This window comes from Pseudorca crassidens, chromosome 15 (genome assembly GCF_039906515.1).
Source record: "Pseudorca crassidens isolate mPseCra1 chromosome 15, mPseCra1.hap1, whole genome shotgun sequence".
NCBI classification, from domain to species: domain Eukaryota; kingdom Metazoa; phylum Chordata; class Mammalia; order Artiodactyla; family Delphinidae; genus Pseudorca; species Pseudorca crassidens.
The window spans coordinates 10,131,382-10,156,204 of record NC_090310.1 but is presented as its reverse complement, the minus strand read 5'-3'; the positions used below and the strand labels follow the sequence as shown (position 1 = coordinate 10,156,204).

At 43.3% G+C, this 24,823-nt stretch overlaps 1 protein-coding gene across 3 annotated transcripts in view; it reads left to right on the top strand.

Annotated features, from left to right (window-relative positions):
• Nucleotides 1-10,343: 10,343 nt before the first annotated feature.
• LOC137206822 (general transcription factor II-I repeat domain-containing protein 2) overlaps nucleotides 10,344-24,823 on the top strand; it is a 53,756-nt gene continuing 39,276 nt past the window's right edge. For 2 of the 3 annotated variants that reach the window (XM_067705951.1, XM_067705950.1), the window contains exons 1-2: nucleotides 10,344-10,833; nucleotides 18,830-18,933. In XM_067705951.1, the coding sequence (XP_067562052.1) occupies nucleotides 18,835-18,933 (99 nt within the window). In that variant the 5' untranslated portion in view covers nucleotides 10,344-10,833; nucleotides 18,830-18,834. The remainder of the gene's footprint in view (nucleotides 10,834-18,829; nucleotides 18,934-24,823) is intronic. The other variant, XM_067705949.1, reaches the window with a different exon arrangement.

The window sequence follows — 24,823 nt, the reverse complement described above, 5'->3', positions numbered from 1 at the left end:
GTTCCTGTCCTGGCTCTGCTACTGACTTGTCCCGTGATGTTGGGGAGTTGTCTCCCTTCTCTGGATCTCACCTCTAAAATGAGGAGATATTAAAAAAAAATGAATACATGAAAGGAATTTTTGAACTTCATGGCCTGTAGGATCTCTTGCAGCCCATTATGATCTATGACAGTCATTCCTGAATATTAGTCCCAAATGCTGAGAGCAAACTGTCTCTTTTTCCTCCTCTTGCTTTTCTCTCCTCTTTATATGCTCGATACCTGTATCAACTTTAATAATGTAATAGCCAGTATTTTGCCGGCAAAAGTGAGCTTATTTAGGAATAAGAAGAGAAACTGCAAATTGAGAAGTACAAACTATGACAGACCACAGGCAAATCCGGAGAACAACGAAAGGGAACTTGCTTTTATATGGAAAAGTGGGTAATTGGGAGGTGCTGTGATAACCAAAGAGTCCACTGGAGGAAGCTAGGAGTCCAAAGTATAGTGGCTTCTCATTGGTTGGGTAGAGGCATCTTCCCGTCCCAGATGTGGGCATTTGTCTCTTCCTGTTTTGAACCGGTCTTGACAGTACGATAAAACTGGATTCCTTCCAGGTGTGGAATTAATTCAAGAAACTCAGCTAAAATTGGAATCAGGACAGGCCTGTAGGGGGAGCGCTGGTGCCCCACCATGCATCTTCAATTACTCCAAACCGGAGGAGACAAATGCCTACATCTGGGACCGGAAAGTGCCGCTACTTTAGCAGCCCAACCAGTGGTGACAACCACCGGCAGCCAGCTCCTGCCGCAGGCGGTGGCTAGCAGCACAGAGCGGACCACAGCTTATTCCCCCAGCAGCCCCCTCGGGCACTGTCATAGCCAAGTGCCTCCTATGAAGCACCTCCCGATGGACGACCTTCCTTGGCCCCCAAGAGAGTGGATTTCTGTAAAGTTCCAGAGTGCACATTTCCTGTGACCTCTGCTACCTCTCAGTGAGACCCCTACCATTCAGTGAGCCATGGGTGAGCCTTTCCCACCGAGGTCTGGGTCTCAGCTCTGGGGGGCGGCCTCTTTCTGGGGTAGCCTGGCTCAGCCCTAGTGGCGGGGGCTCCTCCCTCTACCAGTCCTGTATTCTTCAGAGTTCTCTTCATACCAGCCAAGCCCTTGTTATCATTAATAATTCTTCACATTAAACCTTCTCTGTTCAAATCACAAGGTGGTTTCTGTCTCCTCACTGGACTTTGATACACCAACTAACAAGCCACTAATTTCACTAAACCCATTTCTAACATTCATTAAGCTAATCAGCAACCCCCCCCCCGTGTTGATGGAAAGAGAGCTGCCTGGAGGTTCCTGGGAGCTGCCTCTGGTGCGTGGCTACTCCGATTAAATGCTAACTGACCACACCGGGAGTGTGTCTGGGAGCCCCCCCCCCCCCAACACACACACGGAGGGGAGGGTGGTTAGAGCTGAGTGAGGCGGTGGACAGAGGTAGGAGACGAGGTTGGAAGGATGGAGGAAGAAGGGCAGCAGTTACCTTTGGCCTTTGGGCCATGGTAAAGTTTGGGGCTTTTACCTGAATTTGTGACTCTATAGATATGTATGGGAGCAGGTGCATCCAGGGTCCTCAGTCACCCCGCTCGTCCTTAGTCTGACATCTCTGACATGGGAGGATGAGCAGATCCACGCAAGCTTTGATTCTCTTCAAGCTTCTTGGCCCATGTGCATGCCAGGCATTTTAAATTTTCTACCAAAAACTCCACAGATGCCTCAGACACAGAAAGGAGCTCGCAGGGCCCACACACACATGCAATGTGGAAAAGAGAGGGAATTAACATCCTAGACGCAAACTGCAACCAATGGGCTTAGGAGCCAAGGGATAAATGCCACCACTGAGGTGCATTCGGGGAGGCCTTCTGTGCACTGCTCAGGATCCTGGCAGAATGAGGACCCCGCTGACCACAGCGGCAGCCTCAATGGTGACCCTTACGTCTGCTTTTCCTGTGTGACTCTTGCCACCCCCTCTCTCCTTCCCTACGACCGCCTCCCAAGTAAGCCACCAGGGAGCAAGTCTTTATGTAAGGCTGTTTGGGGAAGGACACAAGCTAAAACAATTGGCACCTGAAGTAGGGCAGTGATAACCCCTGGCTTGCTGTAGCATCATGATTACTAAGGCTCTTTTTACTTCAGGTGGAGGGATAAGGTGCAGGTAGACTCAGAGCATTTGGTTAAGCTGTATCTCTATGATACGAATAGTATGGGGGTAATAGTAAGTTTGTGGAGTTAGCTGGCTTGGTTAACTGTGTAGGAAGCCTTGAAGAAAGAATGACAGGTTTAGATCAGCCAGCTATTCACTTGGGGCATGCTGAGAAAACCAACAGGCCTCCATGATGCTGTTTAAAAAGACTTTCATCTGCTGCAGGCAAAAAGGAGCCAGAGGCCTGGGATTTCAGGGTGACAGAGCTGCAGAGGAGGCCAGATGTACAGCCTTAGCAGGTCTCCTAGGCTGAAGTCAAACCCCGATAGCACAGGGGTGGGAACTTGAGATTGGGATGGGGCACCGGGACCGTGCACCTGAGAATATTACAACACAGACGCCGCCCCCACTCTAATTTCCAGTCCAGCAGAAACGGCCCCCTCTCCTTGATATAGGGGAGCAGCCTCCCCTGGCCTAGATACCATGCTAAGACTCCAGCTGAGTAGACGCCTCACGAGATGACGCTTATCCTCCTCAAGGTGCGACCCACTTCACCTCATTGCTGCCAGACTGGTATTCAGTCAGGTCTCAGCAGAACCTGAGTGAGGAAGAGCAGTCCCTATTGTAAGAGGAAACAGCTTACTCACTGACAGAATTGCAGCACTGGGCTCAGCAGGACTAGGGAATATGTGTGGGTGCATGTGTACCTTTAGGGTGTTGGACCAGAAGCACAGAATAAAAGAATGGATGGAGAGAGTTTGTTGACACAGGGCCAGCTCCTTCAGGATTTAACATCCTGGCAAGGAGCCAATTCTAATGCTGCTGGGATGGCTCTGTGAAGCTTACATATAACAACAGTATCAATAAATGAGGTGGAGATGCTGGAACTCCCTGGAAGAGAAAAGAGTCAAAAGGCTCGGGGAGGTGGGAATGTTAAAGCAGATTAATCCACCCTGCAAGGGTCCAGAGGACTCTTAAGACCGTCACTAAGGCAATAAGAGATGTCCCGGTGAGGAAGCTCTAGCATCTTTGAGAAGCTCGGAGTGCCTAGGCTAGGGTGACAGTAGCAGATGGTGCTCTAAAACTAGACTCCCAAAGACAATGGTAGGTTCCAGAGCAGCAGAGCCAGGTGGCTGGACTTTGCCATCAGAAGCAAGGTGGATGGACTTGGTAGAACAAGAGGCAAGGGCGGAATGGCAACTGTAGTGTCTGGCACCGGTAATCTGCGGTGTGGCTATCTGACCACGGTATTCCAAGGGATAAGATGGAAGCACAGACAGCTAAGGTGCTTTCTTGCCTTGTATAACTGGAAAAAAATCTGGTGAGCAGAAGGCTGACATTGGTTAGTACAATGAAAATCAATCTCTCACCCGGTTTTAGGACCTAACCCAGTTCTCAGACCACAGTCCAGCAATTATAGAGGAGGCTGGGTCCACTTGAGGAAGGACCCTGCAGAGCCACTGCAGTAGCATCAATAAATATTCTCTTTATCATTTCCCAAAGGCACCTGTGGTTACTTACCAGAGTTACCATCCACTGGAGAAACGAGAATCAGATCTCCCAAGAGCTGGATAGAGGGTCTGAGCTGACACTGACACCACAGGACGTGAAACACCAACAAGGCCCCAGTTAGAGTGAGGGCACCTGGAGCCAGGTACAAGTATGTCCCACAGGGGGTCAAATGTGTCCACACACCCACCCTGTGGCTATTTCCCTGGTTCCCAGTTACACAGTTGGGACAGACATTCTTAGCAACTCACATTGGTTCCCTCACCCTGTCTTGACCCAGGAAGTATTAAAGGAGAAGACATACTGCATCCCAGGTGGAATTGCAGACTTGAGCACCAACTTCTAAGAGGTGAAGGACTCAGAAGTGGTGGTTCCCATCACGTCTCCATTTAGTTCACGTTTGACTCCTGCAAACACCAGATGGGTTATGGAAGACAGCTGAAAACTACTATAAACTTAGCTAAGTGCTTAGTCCAGTCATAGCTGCTGAGTCACGGGTAGTATTTTACTGGAACAGATCAATATGGTTTCTGAACTTCCCAGGGGATACTGATCTGGTGAATGGGCTCTTTTCAATCCCAGTGGTAAAGGGGATCAAAGGCAGTTTGCCTCTATATGGAAAGGACAATACTACTCATTAACGCTCCCTGCTCTCACTCCTGATACCTCCAGAATTAAGGTTCTGTGTACAAGACTTTGTCTCCAGCTCTGCTTTTACTGATAAAGCTGAGACATATACCGATGAAGGAGAATCATGTAATTATTATTGTATGAGGGTTCTCCAGAGAAATAGAACCAATAGGAAAATAGGAAACTCCTTATCTGCCATCTGCAAGCTGGAGACTCAGAAAAGCTGCTGCTGTAGTTCCGGTCAGAGCCCAAAGGCCTGAGAACCAGAGCAACAGTGGCGTTAAGTCCCAGTTCGAGGGCAGGGCAAGATGGATGTCCTGGGTCAAACAGGCAGAAAGAGAAAGAGAACATTCAATCTTCCTCTACCTTTTTGTCCTATTGGGGCCCTCCATGGGCTGGATGAAGCCCACGGACATTGGAGAGGGTCATTTTCTGTACTCAGGCCACCAATACAAATGCTCATCTCTTTTAGAAACATCATCACAGGCACACTCAGAAATGATGTTTAACCACATCTGATTATTAATATAGTTATAATATACATGTATGAAATGCATATAAATTTTCAACTGTTCTTTCATAAGCAGGACTGTCCTGTTATCTAGTGTATGGCCTCTCCGATTTTTTTGGTTTTAAATATCTGTTCTTTTACAAAACTGGCAATGCTGGTATTTAGTAGGCTTTTTAAAAATCTTTACTTGCCAGAATTAAAAAGTTGATAACCCTATATGGGTTTCTTGAATTTCTAGAACATTTTTCTTTTAAGGGATATCTGAAAGCACTATTGGTTTGAGATTTAGGAACAAAAGGGCACAGTACGAAACTCTGCAAATGTGAACCATAGCCACTGGGTGGCGATGCTCGCCCATCAATTTTGTGGCTCACACTAATAGAGAAACAGGATAAAACAGCCTAAAAGCCAGGTTTGGCGAAAGGAGACCTGGATTTACAGTCACTACTGGGCTTTTATATTTTACTATCAAAGCCTGGTTGATTTTATATACTGGCTGTATGCTGGCAAGTACTTACATTTTTGTCCAAATTGCTATTCAGAAAGATGGTTCTACAGCAAAATACCAGCTACCCCAAAGTATTAAAATGTCTGTGAACTGTTAGCCAAACTAAATCTTCCCCCAACCCATAAGGACATTTTCCTGTAGACGTTCTAATTTCTTTGTTACTTGGGGTAGCTGATATGATAGTCCCTAGTTTAGGAAAGAGTGAACTTAATTATTAGTCTTATATATTTTAATTTTTATTATTAATGTTTAATTATACAATTAATCTATGACTTTTACCTTTGTAGAAAAATTAATAAATAAAACACTATACATGGCTACAAGTAAAGGCTCCTTTAACCACAGCACCACATATACCTGGTGCCATGGAAAACCATTATTTTATTTTTGTTAGTTGTGTTTTTAAAAATTGGGATAATATGTATTTCATTCTGCAACTTCATCTTTTCACTCAAAAGTATATTGGAGATACTTTTTTTAAAAAATAAATTTATTTTGTTTATTTATTTTTGGTTGCATTGGGTCTTTGTTGCTGTGCGCGGGCTTTTCTCTAGTTGCAGTGAGTGGGGGGGGGGCGCTACTCTTCACTGCAGTGCGCAGGCTTCTCACTGCGATGGCTTCTCTTGTAGTGGAGCATGGGCTCTAGGCACGCGGGCTTCAGTAGTTGTGGCTCGCGGGCTCTAGAGCACAGGCTCAGTAGTTGTGGCGCACAGGCTTAGTTGCTCCGTGGCATGTGGGATCTTCCCGGACCAGGGCTCAAACCCATGTCCCCTGCATTGGCAGGCGGATTCTTAACCACTGCGCCACCAGGGAAGCCCTGGAGATACTTTTACAACAGTTTGTTTGGACTTACCCCATTCTTTTCCACTCTTGGATATTACTGTGAATAAACTACATCTTGTTTAACCATTCTCCTTTTTTCATGGACATTTGAGTTGTTTCTATTTTTTTCTATTACAGTGAATATTCTTGGACATGTTCCTTTTGCACTTATTTAAGGGTATAACCTGGGTAGATACTGATAACTGGAACTGCTGGGTCACAGAAAATGCTCATTTAAAAAATTTAATAGGTGTTTTTAATTTGTTCTCTAAAAGTTGTGCTACCATAGTATATGGGTGGATTCATTTTTCCGTATACCAAACACCTGATACAAACTTTTAAAATGTTTGTCAATCTAATACCTAAAGCATATCTCATTACTGATTCACTTTGTATTCTGTAATCTCTAGGAAGGTTGAACATCTATGGTTACTAGCATTTCATGTGTCTTTTACTGAGAATTGTTTGTTTATTCATATTCTTGGCCACATTTCTATTGGGTTGTTTGTCTTATTAATTTATAGAAGTAATCGATATATTATGCATAGAAACCCTTATGTGTTGAAATATTTTATCCTTTTTTCTTAATTTATGGTGTCTTCTGTCCTACACAATTTTATTTTCTTGTAGTCAGTTTTACTAACTTTATTGTTTAGAGCTTCTGCTTTCTGTGTCTAGTTTAGGAAAACTACTACCCAAGATAATAAGGATATTCTGTAATATCTGTATAACACTTAATCTAATTTTTTACTTTTTCTATGTAGATTTGGAGTTGATTTTTATGAGTGGTATGAGACAAGATTGTATATTTCTTGATATTTTTTTCAAACAGATATCTGATTGTCCCCAAATTATTGGCTATTAACAGACTTTATCTGAAGATTTGAAATGCCATTTATAACATATGATAAATTTCCACATACATGGATCAATTTCTGAATTCAATTTTTGTTTCTCCTGATTTATTCTCAAACTAATATGACAAGATTTCACCTGCTACAGCTTTATAATATGCTTTGATTTTTATTCAAATGTCTCTTCTTTGTTCTTTTACAAAATTGCCTTTGCTATTCATAACATTTACTTTCAAATAAATTTTAAAATCATCTTGCCAAGTTGCATTAAAAAATCCCACTGGGATTTTTTTTATTGGAATTGCATTAAATTCATGAGCTAATTGAGAGAAACTAACTAGGAGAAATGACATTTTACAATCTTGAGTCTTCCCGTGGCACGTAAATGTGGTATACTCTAATATTACCATTGGCTTCAGCCATCTGCTTGATGAATTCAGCTCGCTGCTTCCAGGTAAATTCTTCTTTCAGTTTTCTGAGAAAAGGGATCTTCCAACTTTCTAGGGCAGTAGTCTCCAAATTATTTTGATTATGTATCTCTATGGGTAAAATTTGTGAGCATGAAAAAATATATATAAATCATTTGCACATATTATTATACTAATATGTACTTTATGAAATATACAAAGAAATTATTTAAATAATGAGATAAAGATTAAATAAACAATAATTTTTAAACAAACATCTTATTGTGTTTTTTAAACTCTTTGCTCTCATTAAAAATAGTAGTGGTAGGAAAATACCAGCAGGTAAGATGATTTTTGCAAAAACAATGTGACTACGTATGTTTAATTTAAAATAATTTTAAATTATTTTTCATGAAACAGGAATGTGAGGGCTGGCTTTTTAAGCAATATGGGGGTATAATTTATGTAAAATAAATTGCATTCATCCAAACTATAGTTTGAAAATTTTTGAAAAACGTATTCAGCTGTGTGAGCACCACCACAATTGAGATACAGCATAATTCCTTCCCCACCAAAATCATCCTCATGTCCTTTGCAGTCCACCCCTTTCTCCACCCCGGTACTAGGAAATTGACATGGTTTTTGCCACTATAAAATAGTTTGTCCTTTCTAGAATTATATATATGAACAATAATAAAATATGGGCTCTGATGTGTGTCTTCATTGACTAAGCATGATGAATTTGGAGATTCCACGTACCCGTAATTCGTTCTTTTTTTACTGCTGAGTACCATTCCATTATATGGACGTACCACAATTTGTTTATTGATTCACCTGTTGATTGACATTTGGCCTTTTCCCTGCATTCAGATATTATGAATACAACTGTTAAGAACATTTGTGTACAAGTCTTTGTGTTCACATATATTCCTTTTATCTTGAAAAAACAGTTCATTGAGAATGTTTACATCTGTGTTCATGAGGGATATTGGCCTGTGCCTTTCTCTTCTTGTGATGTCTTTGTGTGGTTTTGGTATCATGGCAATGCTGTCCCCATAGAATGAGTTAGAATGTATCTCCTTCTCTTCAAGTTTTGGGAAGAGTTTGCGTAAATTTATTTTTACCTTAAATGTTCAGTAGAAATTACCAGTGAGGCCATCTGGGCCTGAAATTTTCTTTATGGGAAGATTTTTAACTAAATTTCCAATTCTTTTATAGATATAGGGCTATTCAAATTATCTATTTCCCTTGAGGAAGCTTTGGTAATTTGTGTCTTTCAAAGAATTTGTCCATTTCTCTTAAATTGGCAAATTTAGTGCCAAAAACCTGCTCATAATCTTCCCTCATTATCATGTATTTTGCTCGTTTATTTTTGAGTCATTTCAGGCAACAGGAAAATCCAATCCTTGTTACTTTACCTTGGCCAGAAGCCTAAGTCTGGACATTTACCCTTAACTCTGAGGTGGAGAGTTACTGGACAACTTTTGTTGTTGTTGTTGTTACGCGGGCCTCTCACTGTTGTGGCCTCTCCCGTTGCGGAGCACAGGTTCCGGACGCGCAGGCTCAGCGGCCATGGCTCACGGGCCCAGCCGCTCCGCGGCATGTGGGATCTTCCCGGACCGGGGCACGAACCCGTGTCCCCTGCATCGGCAGGCAGACTCTCAACTACTGCGCCACCACGGAAACCCCATATAGAAGATTTTAAAGCAGATTAGAAAATTGTTTCCAAGTTAAGTTTTCAAGTATGACAGTTTTGTACTCCCATTGTTTTGGGCAACAAAATTCAATCAATCCTTATTATTCACTAACTCCATACTTGTGAATTCACCTACAATTTATAGGTAAATTTAAAAGCAATACTCACCCTGCTTTCCCTGCTTATTAGCAGACACAGTACAGTGGCAAAAAAAGTTGTTTTGCCTGCCGTGAACGTTCCCAGCTGAGGTAGAACAAGGTGACACCAGCTCTCCCACTGTAAACAAGTGTCCTTTTCCTGGTCTATTTAATGCTACACTTTCCACATTTTGTGGGTTTTCTTTTTTTTCTTTTTTTTTTTTTGATGATTTTGCTGTTTAAAATGGTCCTCAAACATAGCATTGTCTAGTATTCCCAAGCACAAGGGAGCGATGTGCCTTACGTAGAAAATACTGTGTTAGCTAAGCTTCCTTCACACAAGAGTTATAGAGCTGTTGGCCATGAGTTCAACTAATGAATCAACAATATACATTAAATAAGGTGTCTTTAAACAGACACACACATAAAACAAGGTTATGTATTGATAGTTTTACCAAAATGTGAAGAGGCTGGCAGAAACCTAATCCTGTATTTCTCCTAGGAGCAGTATTCAGTTTTGCTCAGTGTTTGCTAAGAATTTATAGACCATAACTCTTCCGAACAGAAAGAATCAACTATAACATAATGGAAATATTTTCAAACATCTCTTTTAAAAATGATGTCAAAAAAAGCAGGTACCATCTCAACTAACTGCTGGATGGTTATCTTTACCTTGAAATAACATCTTTTTTAGCAGCTTCTGCTAGGAAGCATATCTTTGTGAGCCACTTACAGAAAAAAATGTCAGCGAATCGTGACACTTGTCTTTTTGCAAAAGAAAATGTGTATTAGAACAAGAATGAGAACGCTGCCTTCAACTGCGTCTGAATATTCCTTTAAAACGAGAAACAAGGCAGCTATGTTAAATCGGAGCAATGGGTAAAAGGTTTCTATTCTCCTTTTGGCATATATAAAATATGTAACTTTGCTTAAACAACACTATAGTAACATTCGACTACTTGCCGGAGTGCCATCACCATCTGATGGACAGCTCATGGTTGGGTTGGTTATGTCACTGACCCCCATCAAAAGGTGAGGACACGTTGTTACAGTATTATAACAACTGGTTGGCTTTAAGGCGGATTCACCGGTCACTGGAGTTGTGACCTCACCGCTTTAAACGTACAAACTGCAATCATACGAAACTATCAAATAACAGCAAGAAAGTAGTCCACGTTCGGGGGCGGTGTCAGGGGCGAGACCAGACACATGCAGCCACTCATCTAAGACTGAAGATGGACGAGCACTTCTGGCCTTGAACAGAGCGAGACTAAGGGACTTCCAAACAAGCTCACTGTGAAGCTGAACTATTCCACGGCACCGGAAACGGCAACTCCCACTTGGGGCGCTGCGGACACACGAGTCTAGGCTGCCTTCCAGGAAGCCAAAAAAAAAAAAAAAAAAGGAAAAGAAAGAGAAAAAGAAGGGATAGTGGAGAGCAGGGCTTCGGCCGCCGCCCACACGCCGCGCCCTCGCCTCTTCGCGGTTGCGGCCGCCGCCCTCGGCCCCCGGGCCACTCCCAGGTGGCTCAGCCCTCGGACCCCGCGGCCGGCCGGGCGCTGCCCGCCGGCGGGGACCTCAGGTGCGTACCCCGCCCCCGCCGCAGCCGCCATTAAGAGCGGGTGCTTTGCTTGGAACTTTCTCGTCCCGCGGGCCTGACGGAGGGGAGGCCTGGGGAGACCGCCCGCCCAGGCGCGCGGGCTGCAAGCAGCCCCTTCGCAGCCAGCCCGACCGGCCCCCGAACCGGCGCCCCGCGAGCAAGGCCCGAGGAGTGGGGGTGGGGCGGGGAAGCCCTGGCGCGGGGGCAACGGTAGCACGCATGGAACGCGCATACCTCTTCCTTCTGATTGGCTGAGCGGAGGCGGTGGGGGTGGGTGCTGCAGACTCTGGGCTCTCTAAGGCCCGATGTACGTGAGGTCACGCTCCAGCTGGCGTACGTGGGGATACCGCGCTGCGTGCGGACGCGCTTGATTGGTTAGTGGGGGGGGCGGGTCAGACGCTGTTGCCTGGTAACTGCGCCCGGCTCCACGGCGGTGTCCCGACACCGCCCCTCACGTCGCTCACGTTGCCGAGTGGCGCGCGGTGTGGGGTTTGTCGTGGGTGTGGTCACTGGGGCGGCCACCAGTGGCCGGTTTGTTGGCAGAAAACCAACCTAGAGGTCAGAAGGCGGCTCTGGTCCTAGACTACAGTCCCTCACGATTATGATTTAGAGATAAAGGAGAAAAAAGGTTTGTAGGGCTATATTCCCCGTGCTTCGAACCCAAGCTTTGCTGTTTAATAACAGCTTTATTGACATAACGCCATGAAATTCACCTTTAAAAGTGTATAATTCAGTGGTTTTTGTTTATTCACAGAGCTGTGCAACCATCACCAGTAATTCTAGAACGTTTTCATCACCCCCAAAGAAACCCCATATTCATTAGGCAGTCATTCCCCTTTCCCATCCCCACCCTGGACACCGCCAATGTGCTTTGTATCCCTGTGTGTCTGCCTATTCCAGGTATTTCCTAAGGATAGAATCATCAAAGGGAGTGTTTTGGGTCTGGCTTCTTTCATTCCTTCTTATGGCTGAATAATAATTCATTGTATGGATATACCACATTTTCATCTTCCATCAATTGACGAATGTTTTTGGATTATTTCCACTTTGGGGCCATTATGAATACTGCTGTTGAACATCAGTGTTCAAGTTTTTGTGTGGACATTTGTTTTCAACTCTTGGGTACATACCAAGGAATGGAATGGCTGAGCCAAAAATGCCACCGTTTAGTTTCCTGCTGGTAATTTGAAGTAAGCAGATGTCTAAATACGGGATTGGAAATTGGCAAATTGGATATTGCTCATAGCTGCAGTCGAAGAGTTGAGCAGCCTTGTCTCTTCTTTTCTTCCACCTGGAGAGGAAGGCTTGATCTGTGTGACCGGCCACCTTGCCTTCAGTGGACACAGGGCTTGGCGCCAGGCTACTGCAGGTGATAATGCATTTGGAGCGGGTCAACTTTCTTTCTGCCTTCCTGTTGTTTAGTGCCCCACAGCTCTGGGTCTTTGCCCACACCTGCTGCCTGGAAGATCTCTTCGCAAGCAGAACTTGCTAACATGCTTTCAGTCTCATCCCCCAGGTTGTTGACTCAGAACCATTTCGGGGGGTTCTGGCTTTCATTTTGCCTTCATTACCTGCTATTCTGTATCTATGCAGTGTTTGTCTAACTCGAGACCGCAGGACGTGGATTTTATTCACATAAAAATCACTTTGTTTCCCCCTTGTCTTTCCTGCCAGCAGTGTATATTTTCATATAGCACGTGCTCATTACATTTTTTAAAATTTTAAACATTTGTTTGGCTAAGCTAAAGTTCTTGATTATTTGTTAAGCTTTTTTTTTTTTTTTTTTCATTTAATTTGGCCGCGCTGCACGGCTTGTGGAATCTTAGTTCCGAACCCGTGGAGTCCTAACCACTGGACCCCCAGGGAATTCCCAAGCATTTAATTTTGACTTTTTTTTTTCATTTTTTGACATTGAAAATACATATTATGTCTAGTTCTTTTCCATACTCCTTGGTCATTCCAGAAGAGTCCTTGGTTGTCTTGAATTTGTTATTATTCTTTTTTTAGGATATTTTTTCCCAGCTTGAGATATAATTGACATATAACACTGTATTAGTTTTAGGAGTACAGCATAGTGATTTGACATATGTATGTATTGTGAAATGACTACCACAATAAGTTTAGTCAACATCCATCACATCACATAATTACAATTTTTTTTTCTTGTGGTAAGATCTACTCTCTAAGCAACTTTCAAATATACAGTACAGTATTGTTAACTATAGTCACCATGCCCCAGGACTAGTTTATTTTATAACTGGGGGTTTGTACCCCTTGACCACTTCAATACATTTCTGTTGAATGTTGAATAGGTACACCTGCATTTGTAGTTTCCACTTACTGTAGGCCTGGGCTGAGTCAGGGAGAAGGTGGCACCTTGGGAACTTGCTAATTAAAATCAAGGCCTCAGGGACCTGAAAAATAAACCTTTGAAAAGGTAAATTTAGAAACAGTTTAAAAAATAAAGCAGGTGTCTATTTCAAGATTTCAGAGGTTTGATAAATGGAGTGGATGACATTCCAAAATTTAAGTGGTGGAAATGAATTCTAGAACAGGGATGGGCAAATTTTTTTTGTAAAGGGTCAGATAATAAATATTTCCAGCTCTGAGGACATGTGGTCTCTGTCACATGCAACCCTGCCTTTGCAGGAAAGCAGTCAATGGACAAGATGCAAGCCACTGAGTGTGGCTTATGTCCCAATAAAACTTTATTTATAAAAATAGGTGGTAGTCTGGTTTTGATGTTTGCTTTTCATTAGTAAAATATAACATTGAAAAGGAGAGAAAGTCCTCAAAGTTAATTGGGAAAACTGTGAGATTTGAGAGTTGTTTCAGTTTACATCTCCAGTTTTAAAAAAGCAAAAAGTTAAGCACTATATAAAATCTGTGATCTAAATGAACAAAGCTGGTGCTTTATATTTCAGTAGAGAAGTTAATCACCATATAGGCTTTGGGGGGTTGAACTCTGGTACAAGCTCTCATTGTCAAGGATTTTTAACTATTAGAATGCAATGATTTTGTTTCTCAGGGAAATGTCCTCAAGGTGGGAAACCACGTGATTAGTTTATAACCATGGTTCATTAGTTTGGATGTGGTATTGACACATGGTGTGTTCTAAATCATAAAATGTAAAAGACAAAGTTCCTGCCTCCATTTGCTGTTAAGTAAAGGGTGCAAACAAAGCAATAATTATGAAACATACGTTTTTAAAATTATTGCTGGTAGCACAGTTGACACCAACCGATAATAGCTTTTTTGAGTTCCACCTAGTTTCATTCTGCCTGTTATTTTATTCTCTGTTAAAGTTTTGGCATCACAGTCCTCTCAGAGATTACTGTGGTGTAATTACAGATTAGGTGCAAGCATAAGAGCCTGGAATATGCCAGTCCCTTAAGTGGGCTCAGATCTCTGGTGGCTCTCAGTGTGAGCATCTCACAACAGTGTGTCTGGTTCTACTGTTTAAAAATGCGTATTTTTCATACATCATGGCCCCTACACTACATCACTGGATGATTAATGGAAGAAACAATGACCCATGTCAACACTGCAGGGAAAACTGGCTCTGCAGGATTTAGCAAGAGGTCACAGAGCGGTCACGATGAATCCACTATTCATGTCATCAACATGAGAGTCACCATACTGTGGCTTTGAGGGTTCCAGTAGCTGCTAAGTGACCAGCCAAGTATGTGATAGGCTTTAGAGAGACTGCAAAGTATTAAAGTTACGGCTAGACGACGTGAAATCTAAAGACATATCTATAGATGGCAAAGCTCTAAGAAAAAAGGGAAACCACCACCAAAGAGGGGATGGACGTGTGATAGACAACGCAGAGCCCGCTGGGGGTGGTTGACAGATTTCAGAAGCACTTACCTGAAAAAATGTGTGGTGTCGGCAAAGTTGCATCTGCTGATTAAGAGCTAGAAAAGCCTGTCCCCTAAACAATGAAAGAAATCGTGGAAGAAAAATGTTCTCTCTGGGAAAGATATGTACTGCTTCCTCGGATAATGTTGACCACGCTTGAATTTGCCTTTTGGTATACCTACTTCCATTGTAAGACTCGACTCCGCTGAATGAGACATAGTCTTTTTTTTTTTTAACAGTGTTTGAATTAGTTAACTCTGAAAGATAATGGTCAAGAATATATTTCTTCATCACAGTTTTAAAAAACAGTAAGGTATTAAAGAGCTTGGTTCCAGGTTTATCTTTAGAACAGTGCAAATTTACCCACGTGAGTCCTTTTTTAAAACAAATATTTTCTTTATTTTAGATAAAAATTGAACACATGTTCACTATATTTGAAAGCTTATTTAAAAATCTTTGTGAGATTTCTGTAACTTCCAATGGGAAAATTATTTTAATATTTCAACAAGTAATGCAGCTGACACGTAAAGATAAAGAAAAGAAATTGGAGTGAAACTCTAGCTTTGCCAATATTTTGCATAAATAAAAATTATTTCAAGTTGGACCTTTTAATATGAAGTAATTTAATCAGAATTCTTTTTTTTTTATAAATTTATTTATTTATTTTTGGCTGAGTTGGGTCATTGTTGCTGCGCGCGGGCTTTCTCTAGTTGCGGTGAGCGGGGGCTACTCTTCGTTGCGGTGCGCGGGCTTCTCATTGCCGTGGCTTCTCTTTTTGCAGAGCATGGGCTCTACGTGCGAGGGCTTCAGTAGTTGTGGCACGTGGGCTCAGTAGTTGCGGCTTGCAGGCTCTAGAGCACAGGCTCAGTAGTTGTGGTGTGTGGGCTTAGCTGCTCCGCGGCATGTGGGATCTTCCCGGCCCAGGGCTCAAACCCATGTCTCCTGCATTGGCAGGCGGATTCTTAACCACTGTGCCACCAGGGAAACCCCCAATTCAGTGGGTTTTTTTTTAATATATGCATGGAGTTGGGCAGTCATCACCACAGTCAAAGTTAGAACATTTTCATCACCCTGAATAGAAACCCTGTACCCTTTAGCTACCCCACCTCCCAGCCCTAAGCAACCACTAATCTACTTTCTGTCTCTATAGATGTCCCTATTCTGGACATTTCATATGCATAGACTCATGTAATATGTGGTTCCCTTGATTTTAAAACGAGGGGGCCCATAGAAGTTCAGAGGTGAAAGGAACCTTCATAGTAAGTGATTGATTTAGTCATAGAGGAGGAACCTGAGGGCCGCTGCCCACTGGGGTCCCGGAACAGGTTGGTGGTCTGGGGAACCCACAACCTGGCTTTCCTGGCCCCTGCTTCTGTGAGGACCAGCCCATCATGCCTCATGCCCTGTAAGCTTGCGTCACCAGCCTAACTTGGTGTGTCCTCTGGTGTTCACTGTTAATGCCACTGTGTGATAGCAGTTTCTTTCTGGCAAAGGGAGCAGGAGAGGATGCAGCCACCGGGTTAGGGGTGCAGGGAATGTTCCATGAACAGCGTTGACTAAGGACTATCCAGGGAGGACTTTGCTGGTGATCCAGTGTCTAAGACTCTGCGCTCCCAATGCAGGGGGCCTGGGTTCGATCCCTGGTCGGGGAACTAGATCCCACATGCCACCACTGAAGATTCTGCATGCTGCAACTAAAAAGAGATCCTGCACGTGGCAACAAAGATCCCGTGTGCCGCAACTAAGACCTGGCACAGCCAAATAAATTTTTTTTTTTAAAAAAAGGACTATTCAGGGAAATGACCTCTTGGGACAGGCAAAGAACAGTTCAGTGAATTTCTGTTGTAATCCAGATACAGCCGTTTCTAGAGAGCAGAAAGCCCCAAATGAAATGCATCCTTCCCCATCAAGCCTGAGGGGACTCAGTCCCCTCCAGCGTTCTTACCATCAAAAAGTACTAAAATGCTCTTGAAAAGTTCTGGTAATGAATAGGACCTCTCCTCGCCTGTGGCATCCCCACGGGCTGTTGGTATGGTGTCCCTCCCATTTCTTAACACACACTGAATGTGATTGACATAACAGATCTACAGCCATTGAAGGTGAGAAGTGGAGACAGCAGTAGGCAGGAAGTTGCCCAGCGTCTAGCTTTTCATGGACAAATCAACATGTTTGTAACCTGAGAATACATCTGCTCCTTTTTCTCTGTCTGGGATAATAAAGGGAAAATAAGAATTATGAATGAAAATATTCTGCGCTCCCAAAGAATCAGGATAGGGCATAATCTAAGTGCATAGTCTGGTAAGTGGCAAAAATAGCGTGCCTTTGCTGTTTCATGCTTTGTGATACCCATTTCTTCGGCCTGCTGTACTAAGTGATGATCATGGAATCGAGATGCTAGAGGAAAGAGTTTCTAAGACTTAACACGTGTCCTTCGTGGTGCTGCTTTTGCTGCTTTTTCTGACTCCAGCTCTGTGGGAATAGAGTCCTTGTTATGACAAACAACATTCACAGACTTCTATCTGTTCTCAAATATGGGTGTGATAACAAGTGTCAAGGAGTGTCAAAGTCTTGATATTAAGATAATTATTTAAAAGCTTCAAATTGGGACTGCCCTGGCAGTCCAGTGGTTAGGACTCCGCGCTTCCACTGCAGGGGGCAGGGGTTCGATCCCTGGTCGGGGAACTAAGATCCTGCAAGCCTCGCAGCGTGCCTAAGTAAATAAATATTTTTAAAAATAAATAAATAAAATAAAGTCCTCAAATTGAAGTATATTTCCTCACCTGTTCATGCCCAGGTCTTGCCTGTTAATTTATGTTCCTGGTATGATGTCACACTCTCATGTTCTATTTTATAATAGGGAAAATTATAAAAAAATTTTAAGTCAAACAATTTGCATCCTAATGGCTCTGTACATGCTAGTCTACGTTCTTTCTTTCTCAGGAAGACCTCAGCTCTAACTTAAGAGATCCTCAAGGATCCTCAAGTGTCTTCAGAAGATCTAGATAGATGAGTAGTTATATTTTTAGAATTCCTTTTCAGCCTGCTATATCCCTCCAGATTGGCTAGGGTAGGCGATGGTTAAAAACACCACCAGATTTTGGTGCGTTCAAGGAGCAAGAATTTATTCCTTGCTTGCCCTAGAGGTCTCTTGTGATTGGCTGTGGGTCTGATCCACAGTTTCCCCAATCTGGAACCCAACCATATGGAACGTGGCAGATCCATTGCAGAGCAAGGAGTGTGGCAGGAACCTCTGCGTGGAAGTGACGTCATTTCCCTGACATCCTCGGCCAAGGCAGGGCACGCAGCCACATACCTTCAAGTGGGCAAGGAATTGAACCACAGGCTCTGAAAGAAACGTTTGCGAATATTTCTGAATAGCCTTATAGGACCACCGTACTTCACCCCCGTAGATCTTTAGGCTTCCTCCCACATACATATTTATGTTGATCTGTTTATCTTTTGCTTACAAACATAATTAAGCCAGATATTGCAGGGGCAGGACACGATGACAAGTGCTTACATTGTATGCTCTAGTTCAAAGAACTCTTTTTATGATGTTAAAGAAATTTTGCAAAGAAACTTTTTAATGCTCACTTGATTTAGAGTCTGGGGAAAATTAGAATGAGCTTTCATGGAGAAGTCCTAGCAGGAAAAGGAAGGAAGGGATCTTCTCTTCCCATCTGTAATGCCACAAAGCCACTTCTCTCCTTTTCCTGTGTATGTGGACCAGAATGTGGTGCCCGACATGGTCGTGCTGAAATCTGACAACACAACACGGGATCAGTAAAGGACCTTCCTTACCTTCCTTCCTCCTCGTCTGGGAAATAGTTAACATGCCTCTCTAGCATACCTGAATTTATTTTATGAGAAGGTGATATCTAGGTTTAGTGGAAAATACACTATGGAAAGTTAGCATTGCTCTACAGAGATCTTAGGCAAAGCACTTACTGTCTCGGTTTCTTCACCTTTGTCGGTTTCTTCACCTTTAAGTGTCGGTTTCTTCACCTTTAAAGGAAGGGTTGAACTAGGTCACCTGTGAGGACCCTCACAGCTCTAAACATGTCGAGCAGGACACTGAATTTCTACCACTCACTTTCCTAATACTTCTCTTTCCTAGGGATCATGGCCCAAGTAGCAATGTCCACCCTGCCCATCACAAATGAGGAGTCCTCGGAGAGCAGGATGGTGGTGACGTTCCTCGTGTCTGCCCTTGAGTCCATGGTGAGATGGCTTCGCAGTTCTATAAAATGTCACGTGGTTGGATCCCTGCCGAGCAGAACGGTGGAGCACTTCACCGACACTTTTGATGTTCAGCTTCAGTGTTACATCCTATCTGTGTGCACATATCCTTTTTTATAGGGGATGATGGGCTTGTCAGATAATTAAGAAATTTTTTTCTTACATTATGGATGGAATTGTATAAATGTAATCTCTCTAGATCTGAAAATTTAATGAAGGCCCCTCCGTTACCTTGTTTGAGAATACTTTTTGTTTAAAGTCAAAGGTAAATTAATAATCCAGGGGCTTCCCTGGTGGTGCAGTGGTTGAGAATCCACCTGCCAATGCAGGGGACATGGGTTCAAGCCCTGGTGCAGGAGGATCCCACACGCCACGGAGCAACTAAGCCCGTGCGCCACAGCTACTGAGCCCGCGTGCCACAACTACTGAAGCCCGTGCGCCTAGAGCCCATGCTCCGCAACAAGAGAAGCCACAACAATGAGAAGCCCGCACACCACAGTGAAGAGTAGCCCCCGCTCACCGCAACGAAGACCCAACGCAGCCAAAAATAAATAAATAAAATAAATTTTTTAAAAAATTAATAATCCATCGATATGCATCTATTTACATCCAAAGTGTAAAACTTACCTTGTGGGTGAAAATTTGAGGGGAGATTTACGTAACCTCAAAGCATCTGATCACAACATATTGATTAAAAAACGGAACATCAGTAACTTTATAAAAGTAGAGAAACCTGACAGCCACCCCCTTAATCAAGTGACCAAGGGGAACATCAGCAGTAATGGGACGGAGGGACCTCCCGAGCTGCCTGGTGGGAGGAACTGAGGAGGGGCAGTGCCGCGTCCTGGCATTCCTGCCTCCAAGGAGGAAGCGTAGGACAAACCCACATTTACGGACATCCTACAGAGTAACTGGGCTGCACTTCCATGAATGTCAGTCTCACGAAAGACAAAGATGGAGATCTGTCTGTTCCAGATGGAAGGAGACTGGAGAGACAGGACAGCCAATACAAAGTGCGACCCTGGACTGGATCCTGGACCAGAAAAAAATCTAGAGAGAGATTTACGTTTTCTATAAAGAACACTATTGGGTCCATTGGCAAAATACCAAACACACAGGTAACTCACTCACATACACACACGCATACCTAGACCCATCATATTTAAACTGTAGAAAACCAACTATAAAGAGAAAATTTTAAAGCAACTTAGGGTAAACTGAATAACGGCCCCCAAAGATGTCCTGTCCTCATCCCCAGAGCCTGTGAACGTTACCTTATTTGGCAAAAGAAAGTTTACAGATGTGACTAAGCTAAGGATCTTGAGATGGGAGATTATCCTAGATTATCTGAGGGTAAATAAAAATGTTAAAAAAAAAACAACAACCCTGGAATGAATTTTTTTAAAAGCATCAGACCTATTTGAAGAGAACTAGAAATATCTTACCCCAGAACTGACCACATTCCTTCTTTTGATAAATATTCATGAAGCAGCTCCTATATGTCAAGGTCTTCTAGGTGCTGGGGCCAGAAGACTTGAGAAGACAGATAAGGTCCCCCTCACATAGATTTCATGTTCTACTTAAACAAAGTCTGTGTGTGTGTATCAGTAAATATAATATTATTTTAAAATGAGGGTCAGGGGGACTTCCCTTGTGGTCCAGTGGCTAAGACTCTGTACTCCCAATGCAGGGGGCCTGGGTTCGATCCCTGCTCGGGGAACTAGATCCCACACACATGCCGCAACTAAAGATCCCACATGCCGCAACTAAGACCTGCACAGCCAAGTAAATAAATAAATATATTTTTTAAATAATTAATAAAACAAGGGTCAGAAAACAGAGGTTTAGGGGAGAGAACAGATGGTTAAGGGGGGTGGTCTGGGAGAAGTTCTCTGGGCAGCTGCCCTTTATGCAAAGACCTAGATGAAGTGAGGAAGTGAGTCAGACCAGTATCTGGGGGCAGAGTGTTCAAAGCACCAAGAACAGCTTGTGCAAAGGCCCCTTGGCAGGAACAAGTTTGGTGTTTTCAAGGAGTACCAAGAAGTCCAGTAACACTGGAGCAGAGTGAGGAAAGAAGATGTGGTCAGAGGTCAAGTACAAGAGGCTGCTACTTCCCTGGCAGTCCACTGGTTAAGACGCTGTGCTCCCAATGCCAGGGGTCACGGGCTCAGTCCCTGGTCGGGGTAACTAAGATTCCCGCATGTCACACGGTGCAGCCAAAAAAAAAAGAGGCAGCTAGTGACCAGATCATATCAAGACTGGGACTGTTTCCCTCAGGTAGTGGGAAGGCATTGGAAGGTTTTGAGCAAAGGAGTGATGGCAGTGGCGGGGGGTGTTTGTGTCAACAGTCGATGACTGTGGAACACGAGTGGAAGCAGGGAGACCAGTTTGCAGGCCATGGTTCATGTGGGAGGTTTTGGTGGCCTGGACTAGGGTGGGAGTGGCGGAGATAAGAAGCGATGGGACCACAAAGATCTGATGAAGGTAGAGTTGCTAGGACTTACCGATGGATTGGATGGGAGCTATGACATTTTCTTGAGAAAATCAAGTTTTGTGTGTGTGGTAGGATATGTGTATATATATATAATATATATATATAATATATATATATATATACACATGACGTAAAATTTACCATCTTCACCATTTTTAAGTGTACAGTTCAGTGGTATTAAGTACATTCACACTGTTGTGTGACCCTCACCACTGCCCATCTCCAGAACTTTTTCATCTTCTTAAACTGAAACTCTGCCCTCATTAAACAGTTATTCTCACTCACCCCTTCCTCAAGCTTTCAGAAACCGAGGTGTGTGTGTGTGTGTTTTAATAAAATGTTATCGTACTTAGGAATACTTTTACTATTTACAGAAAAGCTGGAGACTTCCCTGGTGGTCCAGTGGTTAGGACTCTGTGCTTTCACTGCAGGGGGCCAGGGTTCGATCCCTGGTTGGGGAAATAAGATCCCACAAGCCACGTGGCCTGGCCCAAAACATAAATAAATAAAAGCTGTAAAGATCATACAGATAGCCCCCACATACTCCTCACCCATAACTTACATAACTGTGGTACGTTATATGTAACTATGGTACATTTGCCAAAACTAATAGACCAATACCGTACATCACTATTAACCAACTCCAGACTTCACTCGAATTTCATCAGCTTTTCCACTGATGTCCTTTTTCTGCTCCAGGCTCCACCCTGTGATCCCACATGGCATTTAATCATCCTGTCCCGTTAGGCTCCGCTGATCTGCGACAGTTTCTCAATCTCTTTTTTTTTTTTTTTTTTTTTTGCGGTACGCGGGCCTCTCACTGTTGTGGTCTCTCCTGTTGCGGAGCACAGGCTCCGGACGCGCAGGCTCAGCGGCCATGGCTCACGTGCCCAGCCGCTCCGCGGCATGCGGGATCCTCCCGGACAGGGGCACGAACCCGTGTCCCCTGCATCGGCAGGCGGACTCTCAACTACTGCACCACCAGGGAAGCCCTCCTCTTATTTTTGATGACTTTGACAGTTCTGCAGAGTTCCGGTCAGGTATTTTATCGAATCTCCTTCCGTTTGGGTTTCTCTGATGTAGCCCTCCTGTTTAGACCAGGGTTATGGAGTTTTGGAAAGAAGACCGGAGAGGTGAGATGCCTCATCTTCTCATCACATCGCATCAGGGGTGCGTGGCACCAACGCGTCACTGGTGAGGCTCACCTGGATCACTGGGTCAGGGTGGCACGATGGTATAAAAGAATTTATACCCTTTGAGTCAGGTGTGCCACTGACATGATTCCAGCCCATGGAAATAAACGTGTACGGAAATGTTTACATCCTCGGAATTTTTTTTTGAGGTATAATTGACATACAACTCAGATGTTTATTGTAGTGTCATTTGTAACAGGAAAATAACTTCAGTAATGTAATGGTTAACCTATGGCATATACATAGGATAGAATATTATATATTCATTCAAAAATCATGTTTTTCAGGATTATAAATGCTCAGAAATAATGAAAAGTGAATAAAGCAGGATGCCAACCTATATACAGTAGAATGTTTCTAATTTTGTTTTTAAAAATTGTGTGTGCATATTTTAAAATGTGAATAGTGGGTAATTTTAGGTAATGGAATTAGAGGTGATTTCTTTTTCTGTGTACTTTTCTGTATCTGCTAAAATTTTTGTAACAGCATATATCATAATGAGAAAAAAATGCTTTTAAAAAGATATTTTCTACCAATGATGACCTAAGTAAGACTAAAGATTGATAACTTCACCTAACACCAGATTCTATACTTTAGATAAAGAGCTGAATTTTTGGTTCATTTGACACAGAGATAGATTTGCCATGAAGTTAATGGAACTTAAAAGCTTCTGGGCACCTGCCTTGCACTGGCCACTTCCATGGCCTTGGGGGATCCTAGCAACACATGCACATATGTTTTTGTAAAATTTGCTGAAGTGAGATCTTTTCACCACATCAGTTAAGGTTGCTGTCTCCTGTTCTGCCTTCCTCTTTCTGTCACAGCCCTGTGTTAACTTCCTCTTGCTCCTATAACAAATTACACAAACTTAGAGGCTTTAAACGCCACACATTTATCTGACGACGGTTCTGGAGTTCAGAAGGCAGAAAGTGGGTTTTACAGAGCTAAAATCAAGGTGTCAACAGGCTGTGCTCCTTCTGGAGGCTCCCAGGGAGAAACTGTGCCTTGCCCTTCCCAGCTCCTCGGGCTGGAATTCCTTGACCTGTGGTTCCTTCCAGCAAGGGCACCAATGTGCCCTTGGATTCCCTTGTCATCCCCTTCTGCCTCCTTCTTTTTATACTAGGATCCTTGTGGTTTCATTAGGGGACCCCTGTGGCCCCACCCAGATAATCAAGATTATCTCATCTCGGGCTTCCCTGGTGGTGCAGTGGTTAAGAATGCACCTGCCGATGCAGGGGACACGGGTTCGAGCCCTGGTCCAGGAAGATCCCACATGCCGCAGAGCAACTAAGCCCGTGGGCCACAACTACTGAAGCCTGCGTGCCTAGAGCCCATGTTCTGCAACAAGAGAAGCCACTGCAATGAGAAGCCTGCACACAGCAACGAAGACCCAAGGCAGCCAAAAATAAATAAATTAATTAAATTTTGAAAACCTTTAATTAAAAAAAAAAAAAGACAATCTCATCTCAAGATCCTAACTGTAATCACATCTGCAAAGTCCCTTTTGCCTGTAAGGTAACATAACAGGCTCTGGGGATTAGGACGTAGACATCTTTAGGGGCCATTATTCTGCCCCCCATAAGCCACTGTGTCAGGTGATGTTTGAGTGGAGATGGGCATTTTGGGAGTCTCAAGAAGGGGAAGCTGGGTTGGAGATTACATTTAGTTTTAGTTTAGTGGTAAGTATTACGTGGCTTGATGTTATTTCTGTGTCTGGGTAAATTATTGCTAGATGTCCTGGTATAGGAACGGTTTCCAGGAATAATCCGATGGTTGACTGTCAACTCTTCCGGTAACTCGACATCAAGGGACAAGACCCGAGGTCATATTGTGGTGTGAACATGTTCCCAACTCCAAAAGTATGTGGGTAGTAGAGGGGAAACAAGGTTTTAAATGTACAGAGCCAGCAGCTAGTCTGTGGAAAATTCTTCCAGTCATTAAATGGGTGTAATTGTCAACAGAGGATTTGTTTTTCATCGATGCGTTGTCAAAACAGAAGTTCCCTCTGGTCAGGAAGATACTCAGTAACATAGCGTATTCAGTTATAAATACACCAAACATTCTTTTAAATTGTTGAAAGGAACTACATAAAGTAGAATTTATCAGAATTCTTGTCTGTAGCACCACGAAGAACAGCAAGTGTGTCTGTGGTATGAATTTTCATGTTTCATTTATCCTTATCAAT